At 40.4% G+C, this 24,012-nt stretch overlaps 1 protein-coding gene across 1 annotated transcript; it reads right to left on the bottom strand.

The window, feature by feature from the left end:
- Positions 1–493: 493 nt before the first annotated feature.
- LOC132125052 (uncharacterized) lies at positions 494–23,439 on the bottom strand. The gene is made up of 5 exons (XM_059536262.1): positions 22,689–23,439; positions 17,607–17,783; positions 5,781–6,002; positions 1,774–1,987; positions 494–704 (listed from the first exon to the last, which is right to left on the bottom strand). The coding sequence occupies exons 1-5, from the start codon at positions 23,145–23,147 to the stop codon at positions 526–528; spliced, it is 1,251 nt and encodes a 416-aa protein (XP_059392245.1). The 5' UTR covers positions 23,148–23,439; the 3' UTR covers positions 494–525.
- Between the last annotated feature and the right edge of the window lie 573 nt (positions 23,440–24,012).

Consider the following 24,012-nt stretch of genomic DNA (forward strand, 5'->3'; position numbering starts at 1 on the left):
TAACTTGTCAGCTAGTTGAAATAAAATGTTTGTTTATTAATGTTTTATATTCAGCTAATTCATTTGTATTGTTTTATTTTACCTTGAACTATAATTACCCTGCTTCAGATCACAATTGGATAAGAAAGAATGCACAGAATTAAAAGGCGAACGCTTCATTTTATTAACAAATATCACAAAATAAATAGAGATCTTTATTTCTGTGTGTACTGTAACATGAACAGAATGTAATTTCTGCCAGGCACTTCATTTCTACAGATCTGATGATCTCAGTCTCAACTGCTGGCACATATTCATCTTCGTAGCATGCCGTCTGACCTGTTTGTCCTGTTGGTGACTCAAAAACACAATGCACTATTTATCTTCACATTACACCACATGAAATGCTAATACACCAATTTTGGTCGCTCTAATGTGCACTGAATATTCTTCATTTCAAAAACGCTCAATTTGTAAGCATTACACGTGTTGTAAGTTTATAACTCGCCTCAAAACACACACACACACACACACACACACTCAGGGTCATTCAAACACAGCCGAGGCCAGCCCGCTCTTCCTGAACGTCTCTGCCACTTGTCTGGAGTGCTGGAGTTTGGCCGCGAGCGCCTCGAACACGTCGTTCTGGTCCAGAGCCGTGGCCGTCCGGTAGATGAACAATCCCAGAGACTCCAGACCTCGCAGGCCCAGATTCACACCACAACCTTCCACACAATCACATCAGAGATTACACACTAATAGAGTCGGTTTATGAGCAGGACTTGCTATGACTCTGATTCTGATGGAAATGTTGTTAGATAAGGAATATACAGGTCATTATCATTATATTTATTATTTAGTTTCACAGTATCACACAGTTTCAGTGTGCCTTGTAATAAATAAAATAATCACTTAACACATTATAGTCAATATTCCTGTGCTTTTGTGTCCAGAACATACAAACTACATACTTACAAGAAGTAACATACAGATAAAAATAAAATATTGATAAAGACTGAAAATTTAATTAAAATTACTAAATATAATTTATTATTACCACATTATTATAAAATATTAGTCACCATTCCAGTGCTTTGTGCCAAAAACAATACTATATAATAATATATTTTTTTAATCAATGTTTTTTTTTTCAAAAACAGAGTGTAACTATTAAACTTGTAAAGCCAAAAAAAAAAAAAAAAACTAATAAAGACTGTAAATTAAATTTTGCTAAATAAAATTTATGACTATTATTACATAAAAATATTATTATAAATATGTTTTTAAGAGGGAAATGTCACAGCATAACAGGGTTGAACTGAACATTCTGCAATTAAATTATTTTAGGGGGAAAAAATTTAAAAAATAATATAACAAATGCAAAATTTAGGTAGAGTTCATTTCTATACGTGGAATTTGGCTTATTTTGCATTACATATTTTAGGTTTTATAAATCCTATTATTTTAAACCCCAAATATATAGTTCTATTAAATCTAAATTTGTAGCAGTAAATATATAAATAATTTTAAATATGAATATCCATAACCACAGGTATAAGGGGACATTCAGACAGAATGTGTTTTTAAGATTTTTTTTTTTAAGTAAAAATAGTTTTTATTTCAACTAAAAAGCTGTTTTTAGAACGGTGTGTCATGCATGAGATGCTGCAATAGACAGCATCAACAGTCAAACACGTCCATCTAGTGTGTGTTTACATAGCAGACTCACTGCAGTGGAATGGAGAAGCATGAAAGAAGAGTAACTCTGTATCTGGCCTAGAAGAGCGTGCTCACCAGTGTCGAAGTTGAGCACTCGTGCAGCTTCTCCTTCCACAGTCACAGCGACGTCGTCTCCCTCGATGTAAGCGGCACTGACGCGTCTGTAGGACAGCATGATCTGGAACAGCTTGCGGCTGCACTGCATGTGGTGCAGCGTGAGCTCACTCAGACGCGGCTCGATGTCGGTCTTATACGCGTTGAACGACTGGTGGAAGATGTTCTTCATGATCTGAGACGACAGGGAGGAAAGTGATTCAGTCTCCTGTCTGCATGCTCATCAGGGGTCTTTACACACACACACACACACACATAGTGATTGTAACCAAATAACAACATGTGTTTCAGTCAATGACATTCACTGTGATGGCTGTGTCTTGATATATCCTGTCTGTTTTTTTATCTCTTTGTCACTGTTTCTTTCTTTAGCTCTTTATTGTTTTGTTTTTCAACCACTCAAATGCATATTTCTGTGCTATTGTTCCTCTTTTCTTGTCTGCTTCTACAATATTTCTATTTATTCATTGATCAAACTTTCCAAGTAAGGCAAAAACAGAGTTTTTAGTTAGCCCTGTTTGCCCCTGCTGGTACATTTTGGAACTGCACCATCTAGATGTTGTTTATTCGTATTTATGTTAGTTTGTTTATTTGTTTGTAGTGTTTAGGGGGTTATTATATGCCACGACTGACCAAGCAGAATCAAATATTCTAGAGAGATGTGAAATATGGCTGGGAGATATGGCCAAAAATATAACTTTTTTTCCCCCCAAAAACATACCATATTGATATACCAAAATATTAATTTACCATTAATGGTGAAGAAATTGTTTTCCGCATGTTTGTTTGTTTGTTAGACCTTGAGAATTAATGTAATTAACTATGTTTCCATCCACCTATTTTTATGCACATTTTGGATGATCACATAAAAAAAAAAAAAAAAACGCTAGACAGAAATGCCATGATGCGCATAAATTCTAAAAATGCACATAAAAAATATGTATGCGCACAACTGAGTAGGATAAACTTTTTTTATTTGAGGAGAAAAATTAGCATAAACTAAAATGGAAACAGTTACCGAATAAATATCACCACGCGCATTGAAAAAGTCACTTGACTTTGCGCGATGAGACAGAATAAGCTTGACTAACCAGTGGACCGATCTCGTTCACAGCATCTATATGTTGTTTTGGTCGTTCTGAAATGTATTTCTGTATGATTACTATCTTACACAGTAGCCACCTCCAAAAGCAATGACCACATTTATTGTGTTTTGTTTGCTCGCTCAAAGGCGCAAGTAATTTATTATATATGAAAATTATTATATTCAGTGGCTTCTACTACATTCCTTGGAGATATTTAGTGCCAGTTTATCATAGAAGTGACGATTTTGTTCTCTTTGACTATTTGGATTGAAACAGTGACTTATTCGCAAATGTTTTGTGCGATATTCCAGTTTTGCGCATAAGTTAAATCCACATCTTTTAATGGAAACATAGCTATTGCAACATGTTTGTTCTCAATTTAACTACCTACCTCTTGATTTTGGGCACCATGTTAATTTCCCATATATTCTGTGTTTTATGATTTAATACAATGAATTGAATTATTTAAACTGTAACAATTTCATTTATCTTTTAAAAATATAATCACATAAAAATACAATCAAATAAAACGTTGCACAACAGAACTGTATAAATGTATGAAAAATACATTGGTTGTATTAAGTTCCTTTAAAATAATACAATTATAATTTCTTTGAGAAATACATTGTAGTGTGCAATAATAAAATATATTTACCTTAACCTAACCTTAAAACTTTCCACACCACTAAACCTCACCTGTATCCCACCTCAATAGCAGCAGAAGTGTTTTGCAATACAATATGAACACAATTAGTACATTGTACTTATTTTTTTGATGTAAGCAGAGGTGGAAAGTAACGAATTACATTTACTCGCGTTACTGTAATTGAGTAGCTTTTTTGTGTACTAATACTTTTTAAAGTAATTTTTTAAATCTGTAATTTTACTTTTACTTAAGCATATTTTGTTTGAAGTATTGTACTTCGCTACATTTTAAAACACATTAATTACTGAGTAAAAAAAAAAAAAATCGCTCCCTGGAAACTACGGCAGTAAGTAATGGGCAGGAGGGCAAACTGGCGCTAAAATCACAAGAAAGATGCAGACGGTCAAAACAGGCGTTAGTGGTGCAGACACAGTTGAAAACGAAACATATTCTGAATATGTATGCTCTATTATGCAGTGTAAGCTGTACTTGCCTAGGAAGACCAAACTAGCAGCTTATAAAATCTCGACAAGACATCAACCCTTCGCAAGAATGTAGAGGTAAGCTAAATAATTGCATCGTTGCATTGGTGGTTAAAATGAAGCTTTGACATTTTAGCAAGAGGTTTTGCACAAATTAGCTAAAAAGACCGTGGTGAGGAGTGTGCTATTTTTGTTTTATTGATGTGCATGCGCATTTATAGTGCGTTCTTTCACTGTGTGATTCAGTCTCCTAAAATGCATTTAGAATGATCACAAAATTGAAGATATAGCGGCAGAAAATTCACATATTTATATAATTTCATATATTAAATCAAAATCACACAAATAATCCCGTCTTTTCCACCAAAAATCATCATGAATATATACATACATATATATAACAGTTCAGTAAACAAGTTAACTAAGAGACTTGCGTTTTAGACACCATATTGCCTTTTTTAGCTCTATTTCTACAACAGAAAATAATTCCAAACACAGCCACCAAAGCACAGTTTTGCGTCTCTGAGCAACGAGACATGTTTCGTTCCTGAATGAATCAACCGTTTAAATGATTCGGTTCAATCGCAATGACTCACTTATTAACAGTGACTTGCTGACACATACTGGCCATTTTAATATCACATTTAAAGTATCTTTTGATTTTTTTAAATAATTAATTTCTTATCATTTCAAATGAGTATTCAACAATTTATGTCTTGTATATCAAAACATTATTCATGCATTTGTAACTGCAGGTTAAATGCATTCTTGTCCTGCACTAAACAGTGTAATACATCTAAATGCCACTTCCAATGAATCTTCTGCATTTCCTCTGCATTAAAAGATGAGTTTGTTGATACTGATTTGCCTGGTAACAGCCCAAATGTTTTATTATTCTAAATAACTGATTCCTTTAATTAAAAACAACTAGTTTGAGATTAATAGACCTATCCCAGGGGTGTCAGACTCAGTTCCTGGAGGGCCGTAGCCCTGCAGAGTTTAGTTCTAACCCTGCTCCAGCACACATATCATGTAGTTTTCAAATAAACCTAAATGATTAGATTAGCTGGATCAGGTGTGTTTAATTAGGGTTATATCTAAACTGTGCAGGACTGTGGCCCTCCAGGAACTGAGTTTGACACCCTTGGCCTGTCCCATTTTGACTCCCTCCCACTGTTAAAATGTAACTAAGTAATTTTTAGTCTGAGTAAATTTTAAATGAGCTACTTTTTACTTTTATTTGAGTAGATTTTTAGACTGGTACTTTTACTTGTACTTAAGTAAAATTTCATTAATGTAATGGCACTTTTACTTGAGTAGAATATTTTTGTACTCTTTCCACCTCTGGATGTAAGTACATAGTAGTTAAGGCCACCTAATATAAATTGGGACCCAATTAAAAAATGCTTAGAAATATTATATAGTATATATCACCCTACATGAGTTAAGTACACAGTGTATATACTTACATATATAGTATATTGTTTCATGTGAGTGAACTATATGTATAGGTAAAGTAGGATGTATCCATGTTAATTTATCATTGAGTGATACCATAAATATTTTGTTAAGCTATTCTACAACTATTTCAAATTTAGCATCATCAGCTGACATTATTTCAACTATATTTCTATGTTGAAAGTTGGTTAAGCGCTGGTTGGAGAGGGTGAGCAGAACAGCATTTTGGAATTTAAACTTTGAATTCGAACGAGTTTATGAGTCTAACAGATGCATGCTGGGATTGAGAGGTCTTACTGAGGAGTTGGCCGTGTGGCGCAGGAAATGCATCATCTTGGAGTCTGCGTCTGAAGTGCAGGCCAGAGCCATGCAGCGGTTCCTGAACGTCCCGTAGATCTTCAGGTGGAATCCAGGCTTGGCTGCCGGCTGCGAGGAGCGGCGTGATTCCTTCACAGCGTCGATCCCGTACGCCGACAGATCAAAATACAGACTATGTGCACGGATCTCAGGTGTGGGGACCTACAAACAAAAACAGACCATTAGTATTTTTTTGACTTAAATGTCTTAATATTTATTTATTATTACACTTATTACTATACTTTTACTTTACTATTTTACTATAATGTTATACCGTATATTTTTATTATTTTATTATATTTGCTAGTGCTGTCAAACGATAAATCGCATCTACATGTAAATACATATAAAAAATTTATACTGTATATGTTTGTATTTATATATATATATGTGTGTGTGTGTGTGTGTGCGTGTGTGTGTATGTGTGTGTGTGTGTGTGTGTGTGTGTCTGTGTGTGCTCAAAATACATTATTAACACTTTACAATAATTAACTAACACGTTTATCCACAAAAATACATTAATTCTCATCTGTCCCTCCTTAATCTATAACAAAAGTGTCCCTCATGGATCAAAATAACCCTAAGGCCAAAAAAATTACACTCTTTATTTATTTTTTGTATTTATTTATTTTTATCCAGAAAGCTTTCTTTTGATCAATTTTTCTTTCCTTTTTTCAAAATGTTTATATAGGTTTTATGATTTTTTTTGGCAATTTTTATTTTATTCACATTAAATTATTGATATTTTTTAAATGAGCCAAACAAGTCCTCTTTAAAACTGCACCAACTTGAGACTATTTTAAGCTTTAAGATATAAATCTTAATGATTTTAGATATGTAATGCCAAGCCAGCAGAGGGAGCCATCACCCGAGTACTGACTGAGCGCTCCCTCTGCTGCTTCTACATTCACTTCCTGTTTGGGACTACTTAAGCTGGAACCATGTGCTTTCTCATCGCAAAGTATTGCCAGTTTACCCTGCCTTACCAAGCGTTTACCTGTTAACATTGTCTGCATGTGTATGATTCTGCCTCGTTCTCTGACCATTGATTCCACGGATTTCCCTTTCTGGATTGTTTGCTTGTGTGGACTGATCTCAAGGTTTGACTTCTCTGCCTGGCTTCTCACTAACGTCTCTTGGATTATCCCTTGGATTGTTGTAAGATCGGACTGCTTGACTGTTATCGACCCTCTGCCTGTTTCTACGTGTTTGTTGTTGGATATTTGCAATAAACTTCTACATATGGATTCTAATGCTGCATCAGCGCCCTCATTACAGAATACTTCGCCTACCGTGAATCCAGCGGAGGTTTCCAACTTACAAGCCGCATTCGCTTACCTAAGCGAGATTCTGAAGAATTATCAGGAACAACTTGCAAAGCTACAATCGATCAACGAACACCTGACGCACTACGTACGATCTCTTCCTCCTCCCACGCCTTCAACGGTAAGCTTTGCTCTTCCTAATAAGTTTGATGGCTCTGCTGAACAATGCAAAGGATTCATTCGACAAGTAAAACTATATTTTGAGTTTCAACAGGATCGATTTGAACCTGAGAAGAGATGTGCATTTCTCATGACTTTGCTCACGGGAAAAGCCCTCGATTGGGCTTCAGCGGTGTGGGATAGCGATACACAACTCAGGAGATCCACTGAGTATTTTCTACTTCAACTTCAAGAAGTTTTTGGATATCCCGCAGGGGGCAGGGATATTTCAACACAACTCATGAATGCAAAACAGGGTAACCGCACCGCAGCTGATTACGCTATTGAATTTCGCACACTGGCAGCTCAGAGTGGATGGAATGATGTCTCTCTTAAAGCTACCTTTTACAACAGCCTCAATATTGATTTGCAAACTGAACTCGCCTGTCGTAGAGGGGATTTATCATTTTCAGAACTTGTTAATCTCACCATCAAGATCGATAATCTCATGAGACAGACTCCCAAGCAACGTACTGACAGAACAGTTTATAATCATTCCCCTATCAGCCATCTCACAGTTGAAGAATCATATGTTGAACCCATGCAACTTAACGTTTCTCGATTGACGGAGGAGGAACAAGCAAGACGTCGACAAAATCATCTGTGCTTCTACTGCGGTGAACCAGGCCATCGCAGTATCGGTTGCCCACTCAAGGCCAAGTCTTCAACAGGGGTAAATATTCACAGTTTCTCGGTCCTTAAAAATAAGTCGCTTACACTACCCATCACCATAAGAACGGATACTCTGTCTCTTGACCTCACAGCGCTGATTGACTCTGGAGCAGCTCTGAATATCATCAACAAGGACATAATTCAGAAGTTTAATATTCCTCCATTCCTCCGACCATGCATTCCACCCATTCAGATCAAAGCTATCGACAACACTCTCATCAATCAAGGTATCCAATGTCAAACCAAAACCTTAAAACTTCAAACCGGTTTGTTCCATCAAGAAAACATCACCCTGTATGTCGTTGACTCACCCAAATACGAGGTCATTTTAGGATTTCCTTGGCTCACCATCCACGATCCTTCCATTTCCTGGTTCCAAGGGGAGTTAACTCAATGGTCTCCATTCTGTTTGAGGAACTGCCTTTCAATTCAGCCTCAACCATGTCTCACCACTAGCATTGAGAGTCCCGAAACCCAGGTAAAAGTATCCATCCCCAATCAATATCAAGATTTGTCTGAAGTTTTCAGCAAGACTAAGGCCACACAACTTCCTCCACATCATCCATGGGATTGCGCCATTGATTTGCTTCCCAATGCCATGCCTCCCAAAAGCAGAATTTACCCATTGTCCAGGATTGAGGATCAAGCTATGGAGGAATACATTGAGGAGGCCTTAGACTCAGGGTTCATTCGTCCATCCACATCTCCTGCAGCCGCCGGGTTATTCTTCGTGAGTAAAAAGGATGGTGGGTTAAGACCTTGCATAGATTACCATGGACTTAACAATGTCACAGTAAAATTCCGCTATCCCTTGCCTTTGGTACCTCCGGCCCTGGAACAACTACGAGAGGCCACCGTTTACACCAAACTAGACCTACGAAGCGCATACAATCTCATCAGGATCAAAGAAGGTGATGAATGGAAGACTGCATTTCTCACCACTAGGGGGCACTTCGAGTACCAGGTAATGCCTTATGGGTTAGCCAACTCTCCAGCTGTCTTTCAATCATTTATAAATGAAATCTTCAAGGACTTCATGAACAAATTTGTTATTGCCTACATCGACGACATTTTGATTTATTCCAAGACAGAGACTGAACATGTTACTCATGTGTGTGTAGTATTATCCCGTCTACTGGAGAACCAACTCTATGTCAGGGCTGAGAAATGTGAGTTCCATGTCCATCAGACATCTTTTCTTGGCTATCAAGTCAGTCACCAGGGAGTGAGGATGGACTCAATCAAAGTTCAAGCAGTCACGGATTGGCCTCAACCTACTACCATTAAGGAGCTTCAGAGGTTTCTAGGCTTTGCCAACTTCTACCGCCGTTTCATCAGAGATTACAGCACTATCGCCTCTCCTCTCACCTCACTCTTGAAGGACAAACCCAGGAAACTCAGTTGGAATGAAGAAGCAAGTCATGCTTTTACCACCCTCAAGTCAAGTTTCACCTCAGCTCCCATCCTGAAACATCCTGATCCTGATCTACAGTTTGTCTTGGAGGTGGATGCATCAGACTGCGGAATAGGAGCTGTTCTCTCCCAACGTCATGGACAACCAGCCAAGCTTCATCCATGTGCATTTTACTCCAGAAAACTCACGAGTGCAGAAAAGAACTACGATGTTGGTAATAAGGAATTATTATCCATGAAAGCAGCCATTGAGGAGTGGAGACATTGGCTAGAGGGCGCGCGCTACCCATTCCAAGTCATCACCGACCACAAGAACCTTGAGTATATAAAGGGAGCAAAAAGACTTAATCCTCGCCAAGCTCGATGGGCCCTCTTCTTCACTCGTTTTGATTTCACCGTTACTTATCGACTTCAAACCCGAAACCATTCTGCCACCCACTGTCATTCTGGCTCCAGTCTCATGGGACATCATGGAGGAAATTCAACGCAGACAAGAACAATATCCGGCACCACCACAATGCCCACCAAACAAACAATACGTACCCCAAGACATGCGTCACCAAGTACTCCAATGGGTTCATACATCCATCAGCTCAGGACATCCAGGTATCTCACACACCCTCAACCTGTTAAAGAACTCATTTTGGTGGCCTTCGATGACCAAGGACACAACCAACTTCATCAAATCCTGTCAGATCTGTGCTCAATCCAAGACCCCCAAGGAATTACCCTCAGGCCTACTTCAACCATTACCCATCCCACAACGACCATGGTCTCATCTCTCTATTGACTTCATCACTGACCTGCCACCATCTGACGGATTCACAACCATTCTAGTCATCATAGACAGATTCTCAAAGTCATGCCGGTTAATTCCATTAAAAGGATTACCTACTGCCATGGAAACAGCTTTAGCTCTCTTTAACCATGTATTTCGTATCTATGGCTTACCTGAGGACATTGTCAGCGACAGAGGAACACAATTCACCTCCCAAGTCTGGAAAACGTTCTGCAAGCAATTGGATATTAACGTTAGCCTCACATCTGGATACCATCCTCAGAGCAACGGCCAGGTGGAGAGACTCAACCAGGAGATTGGCCGATATCTACGAACCTATTGTAGTAGGGAACAACATAGGTGGTCAGAGTTTCTTCCCTGGGCCGAAATATGCCCAGAATTCTCTCACTCATGCGTCTACAGGCCTCACCCCCTTCCAGTGTGTCCTGGGGTATCAGCCCCCTATGTTCCCATGGTCAGGTGAACCTTCCTCCGTTCCGGCAGTTGACGACTGGATTAAACGTAGTGAGAGGGTGTGGGACAGTGCTCATGTGCGTCTTCAACGGGCTATAAGGAATCAGGAGATCCAGGCCAACAGACGCCGACGTCCGCACCCTCCCTACGAACCTGGACAGCGGGCCTGGCTCTCTACGAGGGACATCAAGCTGCGGCTGCCCAGCAGGAAGCTCAGCCCTAGGTACGTAGGCCCTTTCAAGATTCTCAGACGAATTAATGAGGTAACGTACCAGCTGGAGCTTCCTGCTAACTACCGTATCTCGCCCTCTTTTCATGTGTCCCTTCTCAAACCGGTCCACCCGGAGGCTGACCCCGGCCAGGTAACCCCAGAACCACCGCCACCCCTGGATATAGGTGGTATGCCCGCCTACCAAGTAAAGGAGTTACTGGACTCTCTACTGGGAGGGCTATGGACCTGAGGAGAGGTCATGGGTGGCCGCCAACGACATTCTGGATCCATCGCTCACAGAGGAATTCCATCGAGCCAGACCTGACCGTCCAGCACCCCGCCCGCGGGGACGTCCTCGCCGAGCTCCAGGAGTCGCTCCTAGAGGGAGGGGTTCTGTAATGCCAAGCCAGCAGAGGGAGCCATCACCCGAGTACTGACTGAGCGCTCCCTCTGCTGCTTCTACATTCACTTCCTGTTTGGGACTACTTAAGCTGGAACCATGTGCTTTCTCATCGCGAAGTATTGCCAGTTTACCCTGCCTTACCAAGCGTTTACCTGTTAACATTGTCTGCATGTGTATGATTCTGCCTCGTTCTCTGACCATTGATTCCACGGATTTCCCTTTCTGGATTGTTTGCTTGTGTGGACTGATCTCAAGGTTTGACTTCTCTGCCTGGCTTCTCACTAACGTCTCTTGGATTATCCCTTGGATTGTTGTAAGATCGGACTGCTTGACTGTTATCGACCCTCTGCCTGTTTCTACGTGTTTGTTGTTGGATATTTGCAATAAACTTCTGCATATGGATTCTAATGCTGCATCAGCGCCCTCATTACAAGATATAAATCAAAACATAAAAAACGATATTTTGTAAAAAAAAAATAATATATATATATATGTATACAAGTCCTTCTCAAAAAATTAGCATATTGTCATAAAGTTCATTATTTTCCATAATGTAATGATAAAAATTAAACTTTCATATATTTTAGATTCATTGCACACCAACTGAAATATTTCAGGTCTTTTATTGTTTTAATACTGATGATTTTGGCATACAGCTCATGAAAACCCAAAATGCTCAAAAAATTAGCATATTTCATCCGACCAATAAAAGAAAAGTGTTTTTAATACAAAAAAGTCAACCTTCAAATAATTATGTTCAGTTATGCACTCAATACTTGGTCGGGAATCCTTTTGCAGAAATGACTGCTTCAATGCAGCGTGGCATGGAGGCAATCAGCCTGTGGCACTGCTGAGGTGTTATGGAGGCCCAGGATGCTTCGATAGTGGCCTTAAGCTCATCCAGAGTGTTGGGTCTTGCTTCTCTCAACTTTCTCTTCACAATATCCCACAGATTCTCTATGGGGTTCAGGTCAGGAGAGTTGGCAGGCCAACTGAGCACAGTAATACCATGGTCAGAAAACCATTTACCAGTGGTTTTGGCACTGTGAGCAGGTGCCAGGTCATTCTAAAAAATGAAATCTTCATCTCCATAAAGCTTTTCAGCAGATGGAAGCATGAAGTGCTCCAAAATCTCCTGATAGCTAGCTGCATTGACCCTGCCCTTGATAAAACACAGTGGACCAACACCAGCAGCTGACATGGCACCCCAGACCATCACTGACTATGGGTACTTGACACTGGACTTCAGGAATTTTGGCATTTCCTTCTCCCCAGTCTTCCTCCAGACTCTGGCACCTTGATTTCCGAATGACATGCAAAATTTGTCCAAAAGTCCAGTGCTGCTTCTCTGTAGCCCAGGTCAGGCGCTTCTGCCGCTGTTTCTGGTTCAAAAGTGGCTTGACCTGGGGAATGCGGCACCTGTAGCCCATTTCCTGCACACGCCTGTGCACTGTGGCTCTGGATGTTTCTACTCCAGACTCAGTCCACTGCTTCCGCAGGTCCCCCAAGGTCTGGAATCGGTTCTTCTCCACAACCTTCCTCAGGGTCCGGTCACCTCTTCTCGTTGTGCAGCGTTTTTTGCCAGACTTTTTCCTTCCCACAGACTTCCCACTGAGGTGCCTTGATACAGCACTCTGGGAACAGCCTATTCGTTCAGAAATTTCTTTCTGTGTCTTACCCTCTTGCTTGAGGGTGTCAATGATGGCCTTCTGGTCAGCAGTCTTACCCATGATTGCGGTTCTCTTACGAGAGCTCTCTCGTACTGCGTCTTAGCTAAGATGCTACGGGAAAAGTCTCTTTTCACGAAATACTGAAGCAAAAAATTATCCTTAATTTTGTATTTTTGTAAAGCGCATTTGCAGCAGTACACAGCCCTTCTTCTTCGCGCCCTTCTTGCCACTTCCCGCCAAAACGGGTGTGGCCCAACCTATAAAACTGCGCTATCCGGCGCCTATATCCTTTCAATTCTGTTATATCCAGCTGTTCTTTATGTGTGTGTGTGTTCGCCCTGCGACACACACTCGTAAAAGAGCTTGCGTCTTTTTTAAGATGCCTTTCTTGCGGCTCGTCAGAGCCCCACTCAGCGAGGGAGACCGGTACGTCATCTGTGTCTCCTGCCTGGGTGAAGATCATGCAGCGCGCGCGCTGACGGCGGATGCCCCCACTGCGAGCTGTTGCCATGGTGACTCTGAGGACTCGCCTGGCCTTTTTCTCTGAGCCTGCATTCTCCGCTGCGCTGAGACGCCGTAAAAGCATCGCTTCCAGCGGATTCCGGAACCGTCTTCAGCTCAACCGAGCTCGCCGGTTCGCCCTGCTTCATCGGCCCCCCCTGCATCGCTTCCCGGTGGGCAGCGCCCGCTGTTTGCCGGCGCGTCGTCCGAGAAAGTCGATCTCAGGGCCGCGTCGGGGGAAGAGGACACGCGCTCTCTGCTAGCTTCGGGCAGTGAGGGCTGGGCGAGCTCCGAGGATCTCGTGCCTTCTGCTCAGAAGCCCAGCAGACGAGCTGACATCGAGAAGGAGCCGGGGTGAATGCTCGCGTTGGCCGCGACGAGTCTCGGCCGCGAGTGGTCTGCACCAGCGCCCCCCCTCTCGTTCCCGGCTGGATGGTATTTCCCTTTCGGATGAGCGTACTTCTCAAAGCCCGCCTCATTTCTTCTTGAGCTTCACGAAGAGGTGGCGAAGGCTTGGAACGCTCCATAATCAGCGCCAACTCGTTCGTCTGTCTCACTAGCATTCTCCACACTGATGATGCTAAAAACAGGAACTACCAGTCACTTCCGCCGGTGGAACAGGCGATAGCAACGCACCTTTGTCCGCCCTCTGCTGGACGGCGGCAAAAGCGGTGTTGCCATCTAAAGCCTGCTGTGTGACGCTGCGTCGGCACTACTAACTATAGCTGCTTCATCGAAGCGCAGGTGTACGAGTTCCGCTGTGGCCGAGCTCTCACCCAAGCGCGCCGCTGTTTCAGTTCCAGGAATTGTGACTGTCTCAGCGTTTTCTGCAACGCGCAAGCCTGCACAGTTGCCCGCTTGCCTGCACACAAAAGCCGTTATCACAACAGCTTCAGCAACGCAGCTCGAGACCCCCGTTCTCGCTCTACCGGCCGTCGCCCCGCGCCGCGGGGACCGCGGCAGAGGATTACGGTGAGGCCGGGAGCCCCGAAGCCATCCTAGGAAAGCCATCTATGCATGCTGCATGACGCTGCGTCTGCACTACACACGATGGCTGCTTCATCGAAGCGCCGGTGTACGAGTTCCGCTGTGGCCGGGCTCTCACCTAAGCGCGCCGCTGTTTCAGTTCCGGAGATTGTGACTGTTTCAGCGTCTTTTGCAATGCGCAAGCCTGTACGGTTGCCCGCTTGCCTGCACACAAAAAACGTTATCACGGCTACCCAGATATTTCCCGAAAAAGGTGTAATTTCTGGTGTCCCGTCCATGGCCGATGGTGCTATAAATGTAGTGACGATGCCCACTGCTCAGTGCCCATCTCCACATATAAGCACAGCCCTTCACACAGGGCTCGCACCCATAAAAGCGACTCAAGTCGATCACGCGCACTACATAGTAGACGTGCCCACTCCTCAGTGCCCACAATCACTATGTCACTCGCGTCATGTGGTTTCTGTAAAAACGAAACCCGTGCACGTTCGTCCGGCCACGGCCGATGGTGCTATAAATGTAGTGACGATGCCCACTCCTCAGTGCCCATCTCCACATGTAAGCACAGCCCTGCACACAGGGCCTGTGCCCTTAAAAGCGACTCAAGTCGATCGCGCACACTGCATAGTAAGCGTGCCCACCCCTCAGTGCCCACAATTACTATGTCACACGCGTCATGTGGTTTCTGTAAAAACAAAACCCGTGCACGCTCGTCCGGCCACGGCCGATGGTGCTATAAATGCAGTGACGATGCCCACTCCTCAGTTCCCATCTCCACATGTAAGCACAGCCCTGCACACAGTTTTAGGATTTAAGAATTAAGGATAATTTTTTGCTTCAGTATTTCGTGAAAAGAGACTTTTCCCGTAGCGTCTTAGCTAAGACGCAGTACTCGTTCGCTCTTCTAGAGAGAACCGAGGTTAAGTTTAGTAATCGAGTACGTTTTGAGTAATGAACCAGGCTGGGAGTTTTTAAAAGCCTCAGGAATCTTTTGCAAGTGTTTAGAGTTAATTAGTTGATTCAGATGATTAGGTTAATAGCTCGTTTAGAGAACCTTTTCATGATATGCTAATTTTTTGAGATAGGAATTTGGGGTTTTCATGAGCTGTATGCCAAAATCATCAGTATTAAAACAATAAAAGACCTGACATATTTCAGTTGGTGTGCAATGAGTCTAAAATATATGAAAGTTTAATTTTTATTATTACATTATGGAAAATAATGAACTTTATCAAAATATGCTAATTTTTTGAGAAGGACCTGTATATATATGTGTGTACAGTATATATATATATATATATATATATATATATATATATATATATATATATATATATATACACAAAAATTATATTGAATTTTATTTATTTATTTATTTTATTTTTTTAATTTTATTTATTTTATGTTTTATTTAAACTCTGTATTTATTATCATATACAGCATGCAAGGAGTGCTCCCTTTACATTGATTAAAACTTGTCACTCATTCATCACGATCTCACAAAGTAAAAAAAAAAAAAAACAATGCTTGTGACTACATGAGGAAACATTTTCTAATGTCTTTGCTAGAAAGACGTTACGAGCATGATATAACTCAGCACTGGACAGAAAACGGTGACTGGAGCGGCGAGTGCATGGATTCCAATCTAAACTCCTCTGATTGGCCACTGCATTTTAGAAATCAGCCAACATGTCTGTGATTGGCTACATTGCTCACCGCTGCGAAAACGCATTGTGAAATCATTTGACGCTTTCCAAAGAAGGGCAGATACACTGGATTGTTTGCCAAATTTATTTCATTATGCTATTTTTATGAAGAAAACCATTCCTGGACCGGGGTTATGGGCAACAGCAGGCAGTTGAATGAGTATACCCCCGACCGCCTGGGCCTGGTTATGAGCAATCTCAAAATTATTGGATGGGGTTAGATATTTTGAAGAATGTTGGTCACCAAACAGATTCTGGTTCCCATTGACTTGCATTGTGTTTTTTGACAAATACAATGGAAGTCAATGGGAACCGAAACTGCTTGGTCGCCATCATTCTTAAGAATATCTTTTGTGTTGAGTAAAAGATCACAAAGGCTCATGGAGAGAGTGAAAACTGGTAACAACTGATAGTCATCATGAATCCTGAATATACAGAGCCAGGTTTCAGCACTAATTAAACTGAAACTCTGCTTATCTCTGAACCTTATCAAGGTTGCTAAAGCTTGTTTGATGAATTACTGTATACATAAGATGACCTTGGTTATCTGCGTTAGCTAAACCTGCTGTACCATCTGTTCAAACAAAAAGCCCATTAACTAAACACAATTATACAAACTTTCATTCTAAACCTGTGTAAAAACAATCAAATTACTGACAGAATCTGCTCCTCACAACCTGGCCTCACCTGCATCGTCAGTGTTTATCGCTGGCAGAAATAGACTTTATTATTATTCATAATGGCTTAATTTACTCACCCATATTCATAAAATGAATGGGCCCAGTAGGACCCTGATGACCTCATGACCACAGAGCGCTATTCGTATTCAAGAACACAAATGAGACATTTCTGAGAGTAATAGCATGTAAAGAGAAAAAAAGGTTGCTACTGAGCTATAGTGGTGTGATACAGTGATTCAAGGAGAAAGAAATGCATATTCACTGTAAAGGGTTGTTCACATAGGACACATCTTTACATCTAAAATGGTTTAAAAAAGCTCCGTTCAGAAATGTGCTTTGCGTGAAAGCATCTAATTTCAAGTTGATAGTTGAATTAATGGCAAACATTGTTAAATGTATTTGTTTGTATGCGGAGGTTACACAACTAAACTTTTGACATTTAGAGTCATTTTAGCTTATTTAGGTAACAACTACCTGTATTCACTTAGGCTTTTATCGTCATTATTAATCAATATTTAACATTAAGAAACACCTAAAATCAGTTAAATTATAATACAGATTTTTATTTAATATAACCCTGAAAAAGATGTGTGCGTAATTGTATTGAATATACACTTGAAGTGTTTCAAATGTTAAAAGTATTTTTTTTAATGTACTTGCAGATAATATATTAATAAAAGTCCACTTAAGTGCGCATTTATCAACTTGTCAAGCTATCAATAGACATTTACTAAAAGCAAATAAACTCCAAATGTGATTTCATGGGCTTTCTGAAAGGACTTCTCACCTGCCTCTGGTCCGGTCTCTCTATCGTAGCATTAGCGCCGTAAGCGTGACATGATTCTACCATGTAATCAGAGCTGATGCCCAGCACCGAGCAGGAGTCTCCACACGAACCGTCAGCAACCACAATCACCCGCGGCCATTCACCCCTCGGCATCTTCCTCAGGTACTCCTCGCTAAACTACAGGAGCACAGCAACAGAAAACAATCAGGCTTGCTATTCGTTTTTTACTGAATTGAAAGCATTTGAAGTAAGTTTCCCAATCAAATGATTCTTATGAGCAGGCTCTTTTAAGAGAATCAAAAACATGCAGCACGGTCAGAAGAGTCTGATTCAGTCTGAACCTGTTGTTTTTAGTGAATCAAGACATGCAGTGCATCCTGGGGCCTGTTATTTTACTGATTCAGAAACATACAACCAGTGGAGTCTGATTCCCAAATGCATGACCAGTTCTTCGTAGTGAATCAGAAACTGACAATGCCAACCAATTCTTGCAAACTAAGGACTCTTCTTAACCAGTTCTTGCAGATAAAACAAACGAAGTACCTGGTCTATTCAGTTTTCCTAACAAATGGCTTTTGGGAATCGCTTGTTTTAAATGAAACAGAAACATTGCATGTGCAAAGTGTACTTGAATCTTGAACAAATGACTCTTATGAACCAGCTCTTTAAAGTGAATCAAAACATACAGTGAGTACAGTAGTAAGATTTGCGCAGTGTGTTAAACTTCAATCGTTTTACCAAACAAATAGTTCTGAGTCAGTTGTTTTAAATAAAAAGAATAATAATTATAATAAATAAATAAAACACATTAAACACACAATGTAGTGAGTTTCTTGAACAAATTACTCTTACTGACCAGTTCTTACAGGTGAATTAAAAACATAAAGCATGGTAAGTATGGTTTGATTCTCAAACCAATGATTCTGAATCAGGTCTAAAAAGAACCAATTGAATGGTGAATTAAAACTAAAATTAATACAGTGTGTTAAATAGTCAGATTTAAGAACAGATTACGCATCAAAAACATCCAGTGCATCCAGTGGAGTCTGATTTATGAATGTATGACTCTTGAGACTGTTCTTTGTAGTGAATCAAAAGCTTTCAAAGCGATCCCATAATAACTCTTTTGACATTTCTTTCAGGTGAATCATAAAACAAACAAATTTTGTTTTTTTTTAATGAAACAACAACATTCAACAGGCAAAATACAGTCTAATTCTTGAACAAATTACTCTTGTGTTCTACTCTATTATATTAAGTGAGTCGAAAACATGCAGCACGTTCAGAACAGTGTGATTCACTAAACGTGACTCTGAACCAATTCTTCTTAGTGAATCAAAACATACAGTGGATCCAGTGGTCTGATTTCCAAAACAAAGAACTTGTAATTGAAATTAAATTAAATCAAAACAATCACACTCCGATTCTCAAAAAATGCCCAATATGAGCCAAAAAACATAATGCTTATAAAATATAGTTTGTGTTTTTCAGAATTTAATACTATTTTAAACTTCAGTTATTGGATTGATTTATATCTTTATCCCTATAACATCCCTATAACAGCATACTTCTCAACAACGAAACATGTTAAACCTGGTCTTAAAAGTGTCAATCATTCATTTGCATTGACAGCGACAAGTAAAGACTTATTTGTCAGCTGCAGTGTGTGAGCTCCTCCGAACAGAAGGACATTTTCGTTAAACCAGACTGACAGCCTGTCACCCAGAATAGCTGTAAATGAAATGAAACTCAAGTCTGGTTTGGTTTAATGGACGTGAGCGTCTAGATTCATCAGAGACCTGGCTTAAATAGACAGGCCTGAGAGTCCAAGGCCAGAGAAAACCATTTACACAAACTGGAACAGTTACCTCACAGTACATGACTGTGTCTGACATACTGAACAGAAAATACTGTATAATGCCTAATATATATAAAAAATTGTAGGGGAAATGGTACTAATATAAATATTGAGAAATAGTATATATCATATGCTAGAATACTATTCTGAACAAAATCCACAAACACACAGGTATCTCAGGCAGAATAAATACCAAAAGATATCGATTTCTACAAAACAAAAAAAGAGAGAGGGAAAGAGATAGAGAGATAAAAAAGTCTTTGGTTCATTGACAAATGGCTTGGTCCTCAGAAGAACACGGTCAAGATAAGATGCCCAAAATGTCCTAAACCAACGTCTGTCTTGACGTTGAATATCTTTCAGCATACAGCAACCCACAAAAGAAAGAGTACTTTTATAGTGAAAAATAAAATTCTGCAGGCCCTAAAAAAAGACCAAAAGAGAAGAGAGGAGGGGAGGGGGGTGTAGCTGTCTGTAACTTTTTTTTTTTTTACATAAATCACCTGTTCATTATATGACAGACATCAGACAGTTATTTAGTTGGCACTAAATGTGTATTTAATGAAAAGCTTTGAAAACCGGCACAGTCATTTCCTGTATGTCAGAGCCATCTGTCAGACCAGCTCAAGATTCTGTCTCATGGTGATAGAAACTCGTTGGTGCTTGTATTTTTATTCCTGAGGCAATTGTTGCTCTACATAAAAAATATCACATTTTCAATCTTGAGAGAAATGCAAGGAGCCATTACCTGTGAGAAGAAAACACGTGTACAGGAAACCAATTTTAATCGCTGAAGGTCATTTTTCTGTGGACGCCTTTATTGAGCTCCTTGGCTTTTTATTTATTTAGTCATTTAATGATCCATGCTGGTTGTTAGATTGTTTAAGTTTCAAGTTTACTTTATTTATATAGCACATTTAAAACAGCCACAAGACCGACCAAAGTACTTCACAAAAGAAACAGCATCATACTAGTAAGAACACACAAAACAGACTAAAACAAAGAACCAGAATAAAATAAAACATAGATTTTATAAACACACACACACACACATTTCAGATTTAGATTTTTAAAAAAAAAAGTTATATGATTTTAGAATGTAGTCTAAATTGAACAGGCAACCAATGAAGGGCCTGAGTGGTGCGATCCCTTTTTTTGTTTTTCAAAAAAAAAAACTAGAGGCAGCATTTTGGACCAGTTGAAGACGGGGAATTTGAGCTTTAGAAATGCAACGGTATAATGAGTTACAGTAATCGAGACGTGATGTAATAAAAGCATGCACCGCCATCTCCAGAGTCTTATCAGTGAGGAAATGTTTCATTTTTGCAAGTATACAGAGCTGATAAAACCTAGACCCAATCACAGTGGAAGTGTGTTTATCTAATTTTAATCCCGATAGGGATCCCAGGTCAAAATTAAATGCCTTCATATTTTCGGAAGGGCCAAAAACAATTACTTTAGTTTTCTCCTCATTTAAGGTACTTTTTTTTTTTTTTTTTTTGAGATAACCGGGATTTAACCTCATCTAGACGGGATAAAAGAGAGGTCATGGTCAGTGGATAATTTTTCCTAAAAGGTAAATATATTTGAGTATCATCAGCATTAAAAGTGAAATGACACTCCATGTTTTCTAAAAATAGATCCCAGATGTAGTATATAGAATGACAATAAGGAGGGGGCCAAGACAGAGCCTTGCAGAAGGCCACAGGGGAGAGAAGCAGTGGAAGATAAACAATTCTCCTAGCCTAACCACATATTTCCTGACAGATAAAAATGACTGGAACCACTTTAGAACTGTGCCAGAGAGACCCGCCCAAGATTTCAGTCTATTGATTAATACAGAATGGTTAATAGTGTCGAAAGCAGCTGATAAATCTAAGAGAACAAGGACCACAGAGTCACCCATATCAGTGGCTAAAAGATGTCATTTCAGCTGGTTTTTAGCTAGGCCAATCTGGTTATTAGTTGGTGCAAATTGGTTATCAACTAGTTCAACATATCATTTGCTGATCCATGCTGGATGTTAGAGTAAGACGGTCATTTACCTATTTTTAGCTAGAACTGGTTATAAGCTGGGCCAAACTTGTTATTGATTGGTACAAGTTGGTTATTAACTAATCCAAGCTGATTATTTGCTGATCCATTCAGGTTCTTAGATTGTTTCAAGAGTTGATTACCTAGGTTTAGCTGGTTATTAGCTTGGTCAAACTGGTTATTAATTGGTAGAAGTTGGTTATAAAATAGTCCAAGATGGGTATTTACTGATTCATGCTGATTGTAAGATTGTTTAAACTGGTCATTAGCTGGATTAAGCTGATTATTAGCTGGGTGTAAATCGGTCATTAACTTGTCCAACTGGTCATGTGCTGATCCATGCTGGTTGTTAGATTGTTTAAGCTGGTTATTAGCTGGGCCAAACTGGTTATTAGTTGGTGCAAATAGGTTATTCACTAGCTCAACATGTCATTTGCTGATCCATGCTACCTGTTAGATTAAGCTGGTAATTAACTTATCTTTTGCTAGTACTGGTTATTAGCTGGGCCAAACTGGTTATTGATTGGTGAAAGTTGGTTATTAATTAGTCCAAGCTGGTTATTTGCTGATCCATGCTGATTGTTAAATTGTTTAAAGAGGTCATTACCTAGGTTTAGCTGGTTATTACCTGGGCCAAACTGGTTATTAGTTGGCGAAACCGTGAAATATGGTTATTAACTAGATGTTGTTTTTTAGTCCAGGCTAGATGTTAGGTTTTTTATGTGGTCATTGGCCAAACTGGTTATTAGTTGGTGTAAGATGGTTAGTAACTGGCCCAATTGGTCAGTAGTTGGTCATCAGCTAGTTTAAGCTGTTCATTAGCTGGGCCAAACTGGTTATTAGATGACCAAGCTGGGATGCAGTTCCCAAAAGCAACTATGGTCGAAATTTCCATGGTTACCAATAGAGCTCAATGGAACTTACAGTTAGACACCAATGCTTCTGGGAAACACACCCCTGCGCAGTAGATGGTTCAAGCTACCATGTTCCAAAAACTAGCAAGACCACCTTAACTTGGCATGATCAGGTTGCAGCTTGCATCAGCTAGCTATAAGCTTTTAATATAATTTTGAGCAAATGACTAGGTCGGGACAAGTAAATGGTTAAAATAACTATTAGTAACTTTAACTCGTGGTACTGATTTATTTGCAAGCGACGCAATAAAAAAACCACAACTCGGATGCACGCACCTTTGTACCCAAATGGACTTTCACATCAACCTTTTGCTTCTTCTGCTCCAGGATGCTCAACAAATACTCCTGAAAGACTCCGATCTTGGTGAAGAAGTGCTCGTTGTGCCAGCAGCCTTCCATGTTGTCAAAATCCACCCCCAGGTCCAGGAGGAAGCGCACGCCGCGGGGGTCCAGCGCGATCTGCTGCGGTCTGCAGAGCAGCGCGCTCCGGTAGCGCTCATCCAGAAGAGTCAGTTTCAGCACCTTACCGGAGCGGACAGCGACCAGAGCCGCGGTCAGCCCGATCGGACCCGAGCCCACGATCAGAACCGAGATCCGAGCCCGCCACTGGCGGATCCCGTCCAGGCTGACCTTCACCACCGCGTACACCAGCACAGCGAGGACAGTACTGAGCGCGGTGTCGTACGCCAGCGTCTGGTACTGATCCACGGGGCTCTCCGCGCTCACCGCCACCATGGCGCGATCGTTCAGGGAACTGAAGACAGCACGCTTCACTTGTTGAGGAGCTTGGTCATCGCTGGCTGCCACGTTACATGTGGGAGGTGAACACGCCGCCTGCACGAGCAACTCTCCTCCGCACTTTCTCTCGCGCGCCTTTCCTCAGAAGAAATCGGTGTACAAATGCGCGCCTCTTTTTTTTCTGCGCGCACTGCAGTTCATTTGGGCTGCTGCTGTCGGTGTCTCAATGCGTGTAAGGGGGCTGAGTATTAAAGGAACTTAGGCTTTTAAAGGTATTTTAATCGTGCAATGAAAATAAAAATGGCCTTACGTGCGAGTTAGTTGAGTTATTTACCCCAAGAAGAATTCGTCATATGTTACCTTAAGAATGTATGGCTTTAAATTTTTATTTTATTTTTTATGAATAAATTGTGGATTGTAACAGTTGAAAATAACTTAAAGGTTAACCTAAAAAAACTGTAATCATTTACTCACCCTCATGTGTCGTCATGTGACTTACATTCTTTGAAGCACAAAATAAGACACTTTGAAGAATTCTGGTTACTAAACAGCTTTGAATGCTAATGATCTATGGGAAAACTGATTGATTTATGAAAAATTTATATATATATATATATATATACACGAATGATGACATTTCTCTTCTGTTTCAACCATGTGATCAAAACAACTTTTATGTCACTATTTAGGTGGTAATGCTAACATGGTAATGTCACAGCATAACAAGATTTCACAGAAAATAAAAAACGTTAGAGAAAAATTTTCTTCTATCAGGAAAGCGTCAAGTCACCTTTATTCATATAGCGCTTTAAACAAAATACATTGCGTCAAAGCAACTGAACAACATTCATTAGGAAAACAG

The sequence above is a fragment of the Carassius carassius genome, chromosome 43 (assembly GCF_963082965.1).
Source record: "Carassius carassius chromosome 43, fCarCar2.1, whole genome shotgun sequence".
Taxonomy (NCBI): Eukaryota; Metazoa; Chordata; class Actinopteri; order Cypriniformes; family Cyprinidae; genus Carassius; species Carassius carassius.